The sequence below is a fragment of the Opisthorchis viverrini genome, assembly GCF_000715545.1.
Source record: "Opisthorchis viverrini unplaced genomic scaffold opera_v5_92, whole genome shotgun sequence".
In the NCBI taxonomy this organism is placed as follows: Eukaryota; Metazoa; Platyhelminthes; class Trematoda; order Opisthorchiida; family Opisthorchiidae; genus Opisthorchis; species Opisthorchis viverrini.
This window is the reverse complement of record NW_008751748.1, coordinates 1,505,198-1,520,927: the sequence shown is the minus strand read 5'-3', so window position 1 is coordinate 1,520,927 and position 15,730 is coordinate 1,505,198. Positions and strand designations below refer to the sequence as shown.

The 15,730-nt window shown below is 44.5% G+C and overlaps 1 protein-coding gene across 1 annotated transcript in view; it reads left to right on the top strand.

The window, feature by feature from the left end:
* Positions 1–613: 613 nt before the first annotated feature.
* T265_05111 (hypothetical protein) overlaps positions 614–15,730 on the top strand; it is a gene marked incomplete at both ends in the record, with an annotated part of 42,643 nt that continues 27,526 nt past the window's right edge. The window contains 10 exons of the mRNA XM_009170028.1: positions 614–921; positions 1,031–1,160; positions 4,423–4,598; positions 4,841–5,009; positions 6,891–7,123; positions 8,917–9,084; positions 9,240–9,367; positions 11,758–12,014; positions 14,411–14,650; positions 15,400–15,479. Of these exons, the coding sequence (XP_009168292.1) occupies positions 685–921; positions 1,031–1,160; positions 4,423–4,598; positions 4,841–5,009; positions 6,891–7,123; positions 8,917–9,084; positions 9,240–9,367; positions 11,758–12,014; positions 14,411–14,650; positions 15,400–15,479 (1,818 nt within the window). The remainder of the gene's footprint in view (positions 922–1,030; positions 1,161–4,422; positions 4,599–4,840; positions 5,010–6,890; positions 7,124–8,916; positions 9,085–9,239; positions 9,368–11,757; positions 12,015–14,410; positions 14,651–15,399; positions 15,480–15,730) is intronic.

The following is a 15,730-nucleotide window of genomic DNA, read 5'->3' as shown; positions in this document are numbered from 1 at the left end:
TCACAGCTGAGGGGTTTATTTTTGTGTTGAGAACACACCTGGTCATTGTTAATTTCGATAGGCTTGATAAACGATTGCTTGCCTGTGTGTGACCTAAACTGCATAGGTCTCTATATAAATCTGTCTGAATGGAGCGTTGAATCGATAGTCTTTAATATTTATCCAGCCACTTCATTAGATAACTTAGTTCATAGGTGGCTTGTTGCGTAGACTGGTGTGGATGGTTTTTTCATGTTACGAATCCTCTGTATATTTCAATGGGCGATCGGACCGGTTGTCCGCCCCGCTTCTTGGGAGTGGTCAGGTATCTCGTTCTGATTTAAGTTGCAAAACCAAACAGCTGACTTTTGACGGTTATCAGGTCATTTGTGAAAACGGATCAGATCGCATACCTAGGATATTTGGGCCTAAGTTATTTGTAGCCATATGAAACCCTACAAATCCTCATTTTCATATGGATGATTCATTTTTCTAATGCTAGTGGACATATTCCTTTTAGTTCAGTGTCATAATCTACACTGTTGCCCATCTATCTCTTGCCAATTTCAGCGGGAATTTCCCGAACATGCTCAACTTGGCCCCATATTCGCTTTCCCTGCTGCACTAGAAATTTGTCGCACTTCATGTTTCCATCCTCGAATCGTAGCTTGTTTTGCGGGATCTGGCGAACCGGCTTGCTTGCGTATGACACACGAGGAAGTCCTGCAAGAATTGATGGAATGTGTTTGTCGGAATAGGTTTCGTCGTCCAGCGGAAACGGCCCATCGATGGTGGGATTCCGTATTCGCACACCACTTGCTTCTCCGACTGGGCGATCCTTCAATACCGCGACAGCTGGATCGTAATAACATGTTCAACTACTCCCTTGGTGCTCTGGCTCCTTATGGGATTCGCATCAACGGATTCGGTGATTTAATTAAGGTGAGTTGTTTGTTAGAATTTCGTTTGTTTGGAGTCTTGTTCTGATTGTAGCCTTCATTATTGTAAGCGAACTCTGTCTGATTTTGTCCATCTCCCGTATTTCTGCCAGTCTGTGAATGACAACCTCCGTCCAGAGAATCTTAGCAAGGCCAGTTCGATTGCCCAAGAGTGTCTGAACACAGACGTGAAAAGAATGTATACAACGTTTGCTGAGGAGTTTTTTGATTGTGACAGTATAAGTGAGTGACTTCCATACTATATTAACTTGTGTTCTTTCTGTTATCAGGTGTAAATGTTCTTTCATTTAATTTTTACACTCACTTGCATACGAATTTGGAGTCTCACATGGAATCTAGCTGTGTCTCTCGTTTACGATGTTCTTAAGCAGTCGAAGATGCTGCCGCCCCATGTTTAAGTTGATACGATATTGGAGATATTGCAATACACTGTATAGATGTAATACACTGCTTAAGAACATCGGAAACGAGGAAGTCAACTGGGTTTCAGGTGAGTCCCCCGTCAAAACCAAATTTGCATTCAAATGAGTGTATAAATCGAATCTCGTGCAATTTGGGTTCAAGCAGAAAATAAGGTTAACAGAAACTTGGGGAATTTACCTACCTGATGGACCCCAAGAAGGGTGAAAGCGGTCTATTGGATGTCGAAGAGTTTTCAGCAACCCTATGAGTAGTGTGTTGTGCCTTCCCATTCAATTCGCAGAGAACTCCCAGCCTACTCGTTTCGTGTAATCGCAACAATTCCGTTAAAATGGAAATGTGAATAACCTTTTGCAACAGAGAAGCTAATGCATAAACAATGCGTGATCACCTACCTTGCTCAAGTATATCTGGGGTGTCGGAGACCCCACGCGCTAACTTGCGATCTCTCGAGATGTGGGTGAACGGGTCAAAACGAATGGTTATGCTAAATCACTATCCATAACTAGTCTGAAACACTATCAGTCATGTGGCTAGTCGTCACCATGCTTTGCAGAATCAGGGTTTCTTTTATCCGCGCTGCATCCACCGCCCAGTTGATTGTCACCGAGCCCTCACGGCAATTAGTGAAGACCAGCGTGATGGGTCCTCGGACCGGTCGTTGAGTTGAGTTTCTTGTCACCAGCGATCTGATGAGAATAACCATCTACCCTATCAGTAATATAATTACGGAGGTTGCTTTTTGTTGGCTTATCACTAGTGGGATCGTGATTGACGTTTCACCGGTAGACAATCACAATCGGCAGCTTGCTTGTCACATTGTAGCACAACGGCTTCAACTAGAAGTACGAAATTTTTAAGGAAGAACTTCTGGTAATAAAGTGGAATAGAATCTATGGTGAAAATGCTGTTGACTGCAGGATGGATACATTAAGAAAAACTATCCGACATCTTGATAGTCTTTCTCGAAGAGCAGGTGATTATTAAAACACTTACAACGTGCTGAGCCTATAGCTGGTCAGTCTACCGTCATGTGGATGTCGGCTGGTTTAAAGGTGCGTATATCCTGGAACTTATGTCGGTGTGTGCATGTTGCGTTGTTTGTATATTCGTTAGTGACTGTATGACATGCTAGTCATTTTGACCTGTTTTTGACAAAATGTAACTCGATGCAGACCGGTTTGCTTGAAAATTCGTTCCCTGGTAGGATCAGCTGCAGGATGGAAATCTGTCAATTCGGATCGTGTTAACTGGATACCATGTAGATACCCTGATACTTTGCATCAATGTAACCGGACATCCGAAGAGCGAAGTGCAGTATATCTGACTCCGTCCCAAGCTGTTTGAGACGAATAACCGAAATGAGATCTTGTATGCATGCTTCGGAGCCGCGTCATACATTGGTAGGAATAAAGAACAATATCTGAGCAACAGCTGTCTGCTGTTCCATTTGACACAGAGTACGAACGTTGAAAGCAGTGATCTGCTTTGACACAGAGCAATGATTAGGTGACTGACAACTAAGTGGACCGGAACGACTTGGGTGAGGGACGTGCTGCGAGAGATGGATAAAAAAATAGCTGTAAATATGAATGCCACTTCTCGGTTGTCCAGGCCAAAGAAAGAAGTTGGGTTGATGTATCCCACCCCGAACGTTGACTCAATAATCTGACCCACAATGTGATGAGGAACCTCTACCCTAGCTTCTGACTAGAAAGTTTGAAAAGTGAGGTGGTGGTTGTTAGGGTTTTCTTGAGGGATCCTTCTCGGAGCCAATGACTCAATAGTCTGACCTATTTGACTGCACGTGGCTTGCCTGGCCCGAGAGTGCAGGGTGTAACGAACAACCGTCTCCCAATGCGACTGTGTCTAGCAGGTACCTTCTGAACGGGACTAGATTCTTTGGGTTTTAAATGTATTTTGATTATGTTGGGCAATGTACCGGTTATCACGACCAACCTTGGGCGATCTGAGTGTGCTGTTTGTAGGGTCGACATTTTATAACCCGTCCTTCGGGGAAATACAGCGTTGCCTCTTTCGTGAATACAGTCATGTTGGTCACCTGAAGGAAAGATCTTGGTGCTGCCTCAGAGGACAGTATGCCTTTGTCTCCACAATGCCTCGCAGTACAATTTTTTGTGGTACGGAGATCTGCTAATTTTTATCGAGGTGCTCCTCTTTGACCTTTTCCGTGTGGCCGAGCCATAGAGAACTCAGTTTCCGTAATTGTTGCTCGCAGAATCATTGTAGCATTGAGGTCCAATTACACGGTGACGGCTTTGGATAGGTTACTTACTTGTACATAATGCTTGTCCATCTCTTTGTCTCGTCATCTCGTACCGTTTTAAAGGGTGGTTTCTTACCTTTGATAACTTTACCAAATCCAGTGGGGTTCTATTTCCACCGTTGACCGAGTGGCTTCTCATTGCTGGGATGCGACTACTCCGGTGGCCGTTCTCTCGAATTCACCCCTTGCGTTCCAATTGTTTCACTTCTTTACTTCCAGTCATTCAGCTCAATCCCGATTTCCTCTTCTACTCCTTATTGATCTGTTCCCTTCTTCCATTCTTCCGGAAATGCCAGGTTTCAAACTACTTTCACTCTGCTTCACTAACCTCCTGTGACATCCAGTTACTTGAGTTTCTCATCAGCGTTTACTTGTCCAATCCTCTCTGATTTGATAACTCCTACGTTCACCCGTTCTTTATGCGTTCTCAGTGCCTTCTTGGTCTTTTTTTGTCCTTTTGTTTCTGCTGTCGCAACCTTCACATGGTGTCCTTCCTCCCAACTGTATCCACTCAAGTGGACGATAGGAAAAATCAGATATTAACTGTGTCCATGTTTTCACGGCATAAGATTGTTCACTACACCTATTTCGTATTCGTAGCGCTCGCTAAGAGACACAGTGTCAGATATTGTCCTCGTCCCAGTAATCTGAGTGACGTCTACCGTCAGCATCCTACGAGCGTTACCACGCTACTCTTAAGACCTTTGATTCGGTTGCTCATGGGTTTTAGATTTAATTTTACAAACTGCTTACCTGCGGTTCCCAAATATTTTTCAGGTGCGTTTCGAGCTCAAAAGTCGGCTAAGGTTCTCCAGCATCTGGGCGAGTGTGCTTCCAGATTGTACGAAGCGTTGAACAACTGGGCTACCACACGCGGGCTGACCTGGCCACCAGGGCACCTGAATTCCTTAGTTTCATTTGGCCAATTTTTACAGCAAACGTCGAGAACTGGGGTGAGTCTGAAACATCCTGTTGCATGATGTAGTTTTTACCTAAAAACTTTAACGTACCTCACATCAACTGTTGAAATGAGAGGATATTTCGTTCAGTCCCTCCAACCGAGTCGTTTGTCCGTCCGAATTAGTACTTTGTTCTACTGGGTAGACGATGACCGAGGATCACGTATTAGTCATGCATCCATGTGCTCTTCTTTGTAAAATGATCTAGCACACTGGCTTCATCATTCGCTTTCTAGCCCTTTCGAAGTCTTCTCCAGATGGTGCTCGTCGTATCTAACCGCTCACCTGCTTCGTTGGAAAGCTTGGTAGAGGCTGTTCTCAATAAGGTTTTCGAATCCGGACCAGGCCCTGTTGTTGATCTCACAGATACACCTGAAACTCCGGCTGTTGTGGAAGATGATGGAAGTAAGCTATATGAAAACGGTCTTTGTGTTTTTAGCTTTATGTCCGTTGAACAGCAATAGTGGTGTACGCAAACTGTCCACATCTTTGTTCACAGTTTTCTTAGGTTCGCAAGTGTTTTCACTTCAGAAGTCCAATGGACCTTCCCATTGCAGATCTAATGAGACCATAAATTGTGGCCCCCTCTTCGGAAGCCCCACAAATTGAGGTTTATGTGAGTTAGCTGTAAACATCTGTCCTGGTACCATCCAATCCTCCCGACTTATCCGATCAGTCGTTGTCAGATACACTGACCTCTAGAAAGTTTTCGGCTCGAATCTTCTGCTAACTTTTCAAATGTGTTCTTGAAGTATCCTATCTTGGATTGTGAGATATAGTGTGAACATTGAGGAACTGACGAACTGCCTGCATAGTGTATAACTTTTCCAAACTGTGCAGGCATAAGTTGGTAGTTGAGTTCGTATGAATGTCTCTTGTCCTTTTTTGTGATTAGTTTTGATGATATCATTAGGGCACAGTGTATGGTAGCCATAATATAATTCAGAAGGAATATGCACCCATAAAATTTGACAATGGTGAGATGCAACGCGTATAAAAATAAATACAATTCAAAGTGGGAGCAAGTCAAAAGAGGAACTTATTGTCTGTAAAAGTTCCTTGGTGAAAGTCTGGACGGCGGGAACGTGTTTTCTCCGCAGAATAGCTGCTACATGTGTTCCAGTGGGAGCAATCAAAAGAGGAACTTATTGTCTGTAAAAGTTCCTTGGTGAAAGTCTGGACGGCGGGAACGTGTTTTCTCCGCAGAATAGCTGCTACATGTGTTCCATATTTGTCCGTGGACTTTTGGGGAGCGGTTGAGTTCCTGTTCCCTGCGCGCACGCGAGTGAGCTGACTGCGTTCGGTTTCCCTATATGTAGGTCAGTTTGCGTGTACGTGGGTTCGTCAGCACATGACTTGTTGCTACGCTTATCAGACGGTAGACAATCATTATCAGATGGGTCACCCTTGTGTGTCGTGATTTGTAAGTGTAGGGAAAAAAGCGAGACTTGTGATGCAGGAAGCGACTGTGAGCTGTGTAGTCAAGTTAATCACTATTGTGGCTTGATTTGTCAGTGTAGGAAAAAAGACGGATCTCGTGATCTAGTGAGTGGCGGTGAGCCGTACAGTCATGTATGTGGGTGAAGAGGTGGCTACAATATCACTTCGATCGGTGGCGAAAAACCTACAAACAAAATGCCAATTTAAGTGGACCAAACAAGAGCCGCTTTTAAAAGTGTTCCGATCGCTCTACTTGTATCCCGGACTATGGTTCGATAAGTATACGAAGCCCTAGTGTCAATACTGTGGCGATTTGGATAGTGGTGCGGTTATCTTCGTTATCTCGATTATTCATCCTCTGCGTCACCTGTATGACCCTTGCAAATGTTACATCAGTCATTGTGCATTCACCATATGGTCAATTTTAGGTGCCTAAGTTTTAGGACCTAACGGACCTACCTGTAATAATGACGTAACGATAATAAGTCTATCAAGTATTTGTGTCCGACTTCCAGAATCAGGCCGTCCTGTCAGACGGATAGTGGGAAAATAATGACTAAATAATTGTTCAGCTGTAGCAATTTCGGTATCTATTTGTCACGCTAACCCAATACAGCACGAGGGCTGAGGTATTGTCAGGTTACCCAAACCTAGACAGGAACAGTCGAGCTGTCGGGGTTGGGTTTCTAACTGCAGATCTTCGGTTCGGTGAGTTTGCTCCTTAACTACTGGGCTATCATTTCACAATATTCACAGTTGAACTCTAGACCGCTTGCTGCTGTTATTTATTGTAGCTTTTCTGGTCCTACTCAACACTCTTGACCTACCAATTTCGTTTCCTCCCAGTTACTAATATGACTTTGACGGACGTTGTTAATGAATTGAAGACCTTATTGGAACAATCTGAGAGTCGCGAGAGTGATGTTGGCGGATCCTATCAAGATGAAGGTCTTTGGAAGTCGCTGGCCAACCTGGAATCTCGCTTACTAGAATCGCATAATAAGTCCAATAAATCTCCGGAAACCCTCTTGGCATTACTTGCCAAAGCTGCCGAGCAAGGAATCGAGGATTTACCCAAGGTGACTGTTGTTTTGTCAGTATGTGTTACTCTAACTTTTCGTGCGGAGAGGCAGGTTAAGCTGAGTTAAGCCAAGGATGAAAATTGACGTCTACTTTCTCATGTGGACCTTGGTTGAATAGTGTTGTGGTCCATGTGACAGCACAATACGAGGTCTGCAGCACTCGCATAGTCGAGTATTAGGCGTTATCGTTATTTGGACACTGATTTTTCTACGTGAATGATGTTGAGAGCTGGCTCGTCCTTTCTTCTAGACTAGACTTCTTGTGTTTCCACGATCCAATGTCAGGCACTGAGGTATAGTTTTCTCAGACCAGCCTGAAGTTATATTACATTGGGAATAATGATGGTTCAAGTGACTCTCATCATTTGCCGTCAGGGTATTCAGGTAGACCGATTTAGTTCAAATTAGTTCAGCCTCTGTCATCCAAGTCGTTTTTAGCTTCCCTTTCAGATGGCTTTGGTGGTTTGCCGACATACTCAACGTACGTAGTCACCCCAATGTATCGACACCGAACCTGCATAAAACGATAGAATAGCTGAGTCGTCAGCTGGAGGTTGATAGGAATTTGTTAATATGGCATTTGTTTAGGATCACTGCAGTGCGCTCCGTTTTTCCCGACTTCAGAGTGGAGGATCGAACAGATGTTTTGGTGATTCTCGGCTAGCTTCCTCGATGTTGATAAATCCGCGCAGTACGATGGTACGATACGGCAATTTTTGCATTCAAAAAATCTTGATTCCATTACGGACAGACTGATAGAAACCGGGCGTTGTAGAAATATACTTTCGCTCAAATGGGACTTTGTCAACACACTACTAGACCGTGTGAGAGTTTGAGTTGTCATCAAGGAAAGCAACTACATACTTGGTTGTCTGTCATCGAATCGAACTTCCTCTGGTCCATCTGCGGTGTCCGACGTTGGGTCACCATTTGTGGAGATTCTCCCGCAGTTTGTCGAGTACGAAGAGGTGCGGTATAAGGTAGTGATAGAGTTGGCTTGTCCTCCGGTGGGAGTTTACCGAAACAGATTTAGTAAACATGGCTACTTCAGAATATCGTAGTAAAGCGCAGTAATCAACAATAGACAGCATGCGGACTATTGAGTCATGCAGCATTGGGTTGGATAGACAGCGTTTTGACTCGGATAGGTTAACGTCCTAGTTGTGCACCGTCCTGCATTTCGACACGCTTCCATGTATACAAGTTAGGTAAAACGGGTATTCCAACAGTTCAGTTTTTCAGCTGAAAAACCGTGCACCAAAACACAGCGGTTTCAACTGGTGCACTTTCGTTCATCGAGACTAATGGAACTAAGGGATCGAGACCTAAGAGTTGGAAACATTTACTCGCTCAGCTCATGGGCGTCAAATGGTTCTGTCTGTCTTGTATGATATGAAGCAGGCGGAACACATTCTCCCCTTCATACGTGATACTTAGGTGCTTCGAGCATGCGCTGTTAACGCACTCTGCTCGCATATCAGATGTCCGGCGTCTAAATCTAGGTACGGTCAGGAATTTGCACTTGTGATGAGTTCTGGCAAGAGTGAAACTCGGGTTCAGTGATTCTACCCTTAGGTGTGGATTCACGGGTTGTTTGCACCGAGACTGAAGAAGGACCCTTCAAGCGAGTGTGAATTCTAAAAATCCCGTACCACCATCCACCAATTTGGTTTTAACGGTTCTACTTGAATCCCAGCTTAATTCCTGAACTCGAGGTAGCTTATGTACAGTTCTAGATAACGGCGCATGTGATATTATCACTAACGTGTTCGGAACCTTCTGCTCCCTAGGTGTTATATCTACACAAAAGTGCAACAGCCCAACTACTGGACCCAACCACGGAGCAAACAGAAGGCACAACAGTTGGGCAGACTGTTGTCTCCCCAGGTCTACCGGATCCATTCACAATCCATCAGTTCATAGCAAAGTTAACGTGGGTAAAGTCCCGTTCAGTGGAGGTAAGTATGTTGGCTATGGACTAAGCAATGTGTTCATCATTTAAGTGGGCCATTTAATTGAACTGCTTCCGTAATATGAAGTATGTTCAACTAAAGTTCAGCTCGAAACGATTTCGTATGTGCCCGTCATCTGATGTGCTTTCTATTCGTTGCAGGATGTTTGTCAACTCGTGAGCTCACATTTCCAAGTCGCTCGTACAGATAACCTAGAACAGATAGTTCGTTCTCTTACGATGGAATTCTCTGAGGAAGAACAGTACATCCAGGAACCTGTTCTTTATCAGTAAGTGTTCGCTTTCTGCAGATTTATGCTGTTTTCTCTCTGATAAACCAACTACAACAAGAGCAAAAAAGCATCAATTACATATTTTCTTCAGAAATAGATTTACCTTACTGCTATCAGGAATGAGCAAGTAGTCAAGAGGATTCGTCACTTAACGGTTGATAGTGATAGAGACCTATCGTCCAAGTTAGGTTGTGGAGGAACTGAGATTTTTTGTGAAACGATCTCAGATTTGTGATTGGTACTTTGTTCTTCCGAGCTCAGTTCCAGAAAAAAAAACTTGCTGGTAGAATTCTCGTTTTGACTTGAAAACTGGATTCAAGTGGCTGGATCAGGCTACGCAAGCCTTATGAAATGTTCTTGAATGCATACTTCTGACATGATCGTTCTGCTCCTTAATCCGTCCTCCAATCGTCTGATATGTGTAGTAGCTTTGAATTAAGATTGTGAGCAAGAGCGTGGTTATCGCATTACTGTGACCCGCTTGTCGCGAGAGGCCTAATCGCAGTAAGAATTCTTGTGACGGATAGCGCACGACGTACCCAGGAGGGAACTAGATTTCTCACACAGTAGATGCACTATTTTGTCTAACTAGGTAATCTTTTAGTTCAAGATTTAAAAGTACAAATATTGTGGCGGATACATTCACCTGCTTATTTGACTAAACTGAGCCAGATTGACTGGCTTAGTCATGTGCTTCATGTCACGTGATCGATCGCCACACCTAACCTTGTTTATTGAATCACGTAAGCTAGCACATGGTCCTATCACCTGGAGGGTGGAGAGTAGATCAGTGGACCTGAGCCATCCGTGAGGTTAGGGCATCAGAAGTCAAGGAGGCCTGCTGACGTCCTAATGTCACACTACCACTGGATCTGTTGAATGTATTCACTTCTTCAGATCACTGATACTTCCTTTTCTATCTTTCAATACCTTCGATCTCCCGTGTTTGCCTCCCACTAAATTCTTCCATAGTGTGGAGCACACCCAGCCAAAAACACTGCAAACCTAAATATCCCAGATTTCCCGTTAAAAGACCTTATCTACAGGATCGACTCACGCAGAATCCCAAATGATAGCTGTAATTTACTAGTTGAGATTTCTGAAACGATAAAACCAGAAGCATAATTTTCGAATATCTTGAAAACGGAAACTCTTTGATTTCTGTATTATTAAATTGGATCATCTATTTTTTTCTCGAGCCCCAGAACATGACTATGTACGAACCAGCACGGAGCTGTGCTCGTGCGTGATGAGTCTAGGCCCATTCTGTCGAAACCTTTCTGCAACACAAGCATTCACCCAGATGTGTTGGTATCTTGCTGTGTGGTCGTCACTGACACTGTCTACCAAGAAATGCACATGGTCTGTTCATTTACTGGTCTGCACGTGACTATCAGCTAATTGTTCTCACCGGACTTGCACCAATTTCCATTCGGACTTATTCCTTGTTTTCTTCACTAAAGGTTTGTTTCAATTGCAATGCCAATACCTCTAAATTAGGGTCCACATGGAAATGGGTTTTGTATATGCCTTAGACACTACTAGCTGCAACTAGAACACTCACATTGCCACGCTGTACGAATCGGTCGTCTGCCTACTTAGGTTTACCAATCGTTCAAGTAGTATCCACGTATCGTGTAATACAAAAACCTGCAGGTGTCACATGGGTCTGCAAGACCCGGTCTTCTCATTTGATCGCATTGCATAGGCAACTCCACTTTCGCAGTGATGAAAAATGGAGATGTGACACGACAGGAAATCCCATAGTAATTTCTCCTAGAGTGACCCATTTGTAGTAACGGCATTTTTCTCAGCTTAGTTCTCGGTCTGAGCTTCTTAAGCTAGCGTTCACGTCAAAACAACCACCAAAGGTGCACAAGATATATTAACGCCTAAAACGAAGTCAGGAACACATGTACAGCGCTTCTGCCAATACTGGGTCATGATTGGCTGTCGGGTCCAGACTTTCGACCAATCATATCTCGGCTTGATGCTGGACCGGCAAGTGTCCCGAATTCGTGGCCAATCTCGGCCGTAGCAGCACCTGAGTGCGAGCGGTAAAGCGGGATCCGTGTCGAATTCCTCCTAACGCTATTGAAGCACGCGAGGACGCACTGATATGTCCGCAGGACAGCAATTAATAAGTACAAGCTGTTTGGTTTGTGATGATTTCAGCAACTTCCGTGGCGATGTTTGGTAAAGTACCTGACAAGATATCCTTTCGAATCACGATACGAACGTCTTGCCAACCTGGATGCTCATATGGCCATTTTTTGGCGACCCCATATGGGGCCGGGTCACAGTGGCATCCTTGCCAACCAAACCGCATTTGTGCTGGCTTCCTACTGCGTCGATCAGTGCTTTTCCCTTCATTCGTTTTTTTTCAGTCAGCATCTCGGATCTCCGCTGGCGATAGCATCGAAACAGTTCCCTTCAACAGGAGACTCTCAGATCTCCTCAGCAGTTTCATGGTCGGTCGACACGTCGGTGTTATTCACCCAGCGCGATGGTGTTCTGGAATTCCTAGCCGCCTGTCCTGCATTGGTGGATTTGGCTATTTGGAGTCAGTGGTATATGCCAGGGATGCTGTTCGAAAGGTGGGGCGATCTGGAACAGTTTCTTGTGGATTGTGGACAGCAAAAAGGTAAAATTCTCATACCCGATTTTGTCATCTCACTGCCTTGCAACGCCTGTTTTCGATCCCTCAGCAGGACTACTCTATTCCTGAGTTCCTAACAGAACATTGTCTTGTTGAGCCGTTGCTGCAAGAAGTTTGTAACCACCTTCTATTAATGCATACCTCCTGTAAGGAGTGCTTCTTCCAAATCTGTGTTCGTACTGGAATAATAATTTTCGAATCGTTCAGTTTTGTGGTCGTTTTGGTAGGTGGCTAGAGTAGTCCCGTACCGTGAGGAAACACTTCCACTGAAATGGAAATTTTGGTCTTGCTATTCCAACCCTCTAGAACTGAAAACCAAGCACTTTCTGGTCTTTCCGATTCACTCCGGAACATTAGATGCTATAAAGAAAATACCCATACCAGTGATCTCCATTTACAATTCGACCGTCACGTTGAAGCACTAATGGTGTGCTATCCCGCCTTATCGCTGGGGACCTCTTCACTGGACTAGAATCAGCTTAACCAATCATTTAGCTGAGGACTTCTAGGCTGCACCATTTGTTGGCGCAACACTGCCGAGTATCGATTGGGGGCAATGCACAGAGAGGATAGAAAATAGCAGTACACGATAACTGGATTTTTGTCGAATTCCCAATAACTGGAATTGTTTTCTCTTTGTTCACGTGGCACGAGAATCCATTGTTAGTCGCGACCTTGGCAATGTGTCGAACTTTTTGTTAATCAGGTAGGTTCACTGGTCCAGCACAACAGGGAAAAGTAAATCAAACAGGGAAGTACAACCAAACAATCAAATTCGGGATTAGTTAGCGGCATCAATTGACGGTGGGCTAATCAAATCGAAGAAATAAAACCACTAAAAATCGAAGTCGCCCCAACGACCAATCAGAGCGGAGACCAAGACTCAGAAAGCTACTCAACGGACCAATCGAATGAGTGAACTGCAGACCACGACGCGAAACATATTGCAAACGGACAAGTAGTATTACGAGGAAGATGCACACCAATCAGCCAATCACACCACTTGCGATCAGATTTTCTTTGAAATCCCATGACAGTGACAACGTCTGGTCGATTAGCAATAGATCACTTGCAAACCATTACGAAGCTCGGCGAATCAGTCTACCACTACTCGTGGTCTAGATGATAAGAAGTGATTACCGTCGCGCACTAGTATGTTTCAGTCACATAAATGTGGTTATGGAATAAGTGTAGGGATCTCAGGACGATGCGAAATGTCATGGCACAGTCACAAAAGTTACTTAAAAGAGTCGGACACAATCAACGTTTTATCAGTTCAGCGCAGGTAGGCTGTGATGTGATTCTTTCTCTATCCCATTTATCCTACTCGGAAGCATCTCTTGAAAGATGACCTCTCAAAGGGGAAGTACGAGAGCTAAAAAATAGCCGAGTTACTTGAGCCCTAAAATGCAACATTAGGATGTCAGGGTATGGTATCGTGGGTGGCCGTCTATTGGTTACGTCGGGAATGAGCCTGCCCCGATAAGGAGATGACAGAACCCGGGACAAGGGTGTATTGTCAGGACAAACATACCAGCTTCTGCGTAAATATATAGAGTGGTTAAATGGCCAGTAATGGTCATCCACTTGTTCGTTCCTTCCAGCCATTGGCAACCTTTCCGCCGTGAACAATTTCACACCAACTCCACTGGTTGCACGCTGCTAAACCGTGTTTGGTAATCTGTGTTAACGGCCTGCTATCGAGAACGTGTGGTACCGATTGCTTACCTGGGACGCGTAGTTCTCCGGACGTGTATTTTTCGTGTCTGGACGCTTCCGGATACAGGGTTAGGTGAAACAATGAGCCTCCTGGTTGGGAATCCGCACCCTGAAATCTGCGTCGCCGATTTCTACAGGAGCAAGATTATCCGATGGTAGCTTCGTAGACTTCAGAACTGGTTACAGAATCGGGTCGCCACGTCAACAGCAGCCCCGTAGGGAATAAATTACAGACAGCGAACGTTCCAGCCTTTTCTTTTTATAGGAATCACCACGCGCATGGCGCTGTCAACATCCCCGAGAGACGCTCATTGAGGGGGACTTTCAAGGAGTACGCTCTTTCCATTATTATACTTTATGATCACACCGGCGTGTTCAGCATGTAATTTTACTCTTTCTACCATGTATCTGTATAAGCTAATGTTTTTGTTGATGAGTGTCTTCGGTGAATCCAGATGCTTTTCTTCGAATAAAGTTCCCCAGGTGTGACTCGCGATCATACCCAAACGCATCAGCCTCCGGTGAAGTTCAAACAGGACGGTACAATGTTATTGAGGATTAACCTGCACCACCACTCGTGTTTTGTGAGCACCTCTAGGGGGTACTTAGCCCTTTCCTTTTACCTTAACGTTTCTCGTGCACCTCTTTTCATTTCATTTCAGTCTGTGAAAAGTACAACATACTGGCACTTCGTCTTCTTGGGGGAGGCGGACTTCTCCGATTGACGACTCGGTTTTCTCCAACTATGCTTCAAGCCAAGTTTCTGAATTGGACGGAAGACCGCTGCGCACAATCCACTCGGGATCTGTGCGACCTTCTGCTTGGGTGCACCCTGAGGATAAACCGCTCCGACATAACAAAGGTCAAAATGTCCTTGGTTGGACACTTATCGAAACCTCCTGGTTAGTAGGATATCCTGGTGCCTTTGATAAACTTGATATAGAAGCCAGCAAGCTTCTTTGCACAAATGTCAAGAAATTATTACAGTTATGCGCACTTCTTAAGGTAACTACTTTTCCGTTTCCTTTATAATCCCCCCCGCTCTCCTGAGGCTCAGGTGACTGCTTTGGAGAACTACGGCTATGAAAATGCCGTTCGCCTAGTTATCCTTAAGAAGCTACTTCTGGTCATATAAGACAGTAGTGGCAATACTACAACAGGGGTAGAAACGAGACACTTTTTTGCTCAGGACCACTTTTCGATCCTGAAGTGGTTATCTTCAGTAACTAGTTATCCTAAACTGCTTGATGGCATGTCACATAGTGGGCGATAATACGTTGAACTTGTATGTTCCATGTTTGTCTCAGAGCTTGTTAGGTTGACCGAACTGTAAGTTTGGAGTTGATCCTCATTTATTGGTGCTGGTCTTGGCTTATGAGGCCCCAGTTGTCTTAGTCTTATCTGCATTAGTTTCCATGGTCCATCGTACCTCTTGAGGGGTGAGTCATAGTGACAACCCACAAGCGCATTCTTCGAAACATCTCCTAGTCATGTTTGTCGTTGCAACCACCGTCATGTGTTTGAACAAACGACCAACCTGATTAGTTCTGATGTGCACATTCGTATCTGTGTTTCGAAATGGATTTTGAAGTACCTGTTGAACCTCGAGAATTCAGTTCGTCCCAAACCAATTTCGCTCTTTTCCCACCAGGCTCCGTGAAGTGGCTCAGCTTGGTCTACGACATTCTGTTGTTTTGTCCCCTGGAATTGCTTGGTGTTCTGTTCGCCTCTGTGAGTCTCACCTGTACAACACTTTCACCTTTGGATTACCATGTTTTATCCTCAGGCTCCAACTGATGATACAGTAGTTGAGTGACTGAACTATTTTACGTTATCCTGTTTTATTTTCAAGTGCTTTTGTTCGGACATCTAACACTAAGTCGCGTAGTTTTTTTCTGGAATGCGTACATCTTTTGGCGCTGTCTTTTCTATCCCGTTTTCCCGACAAATACTACTTAAGATCCAACGCCTGCCGCGCCGCT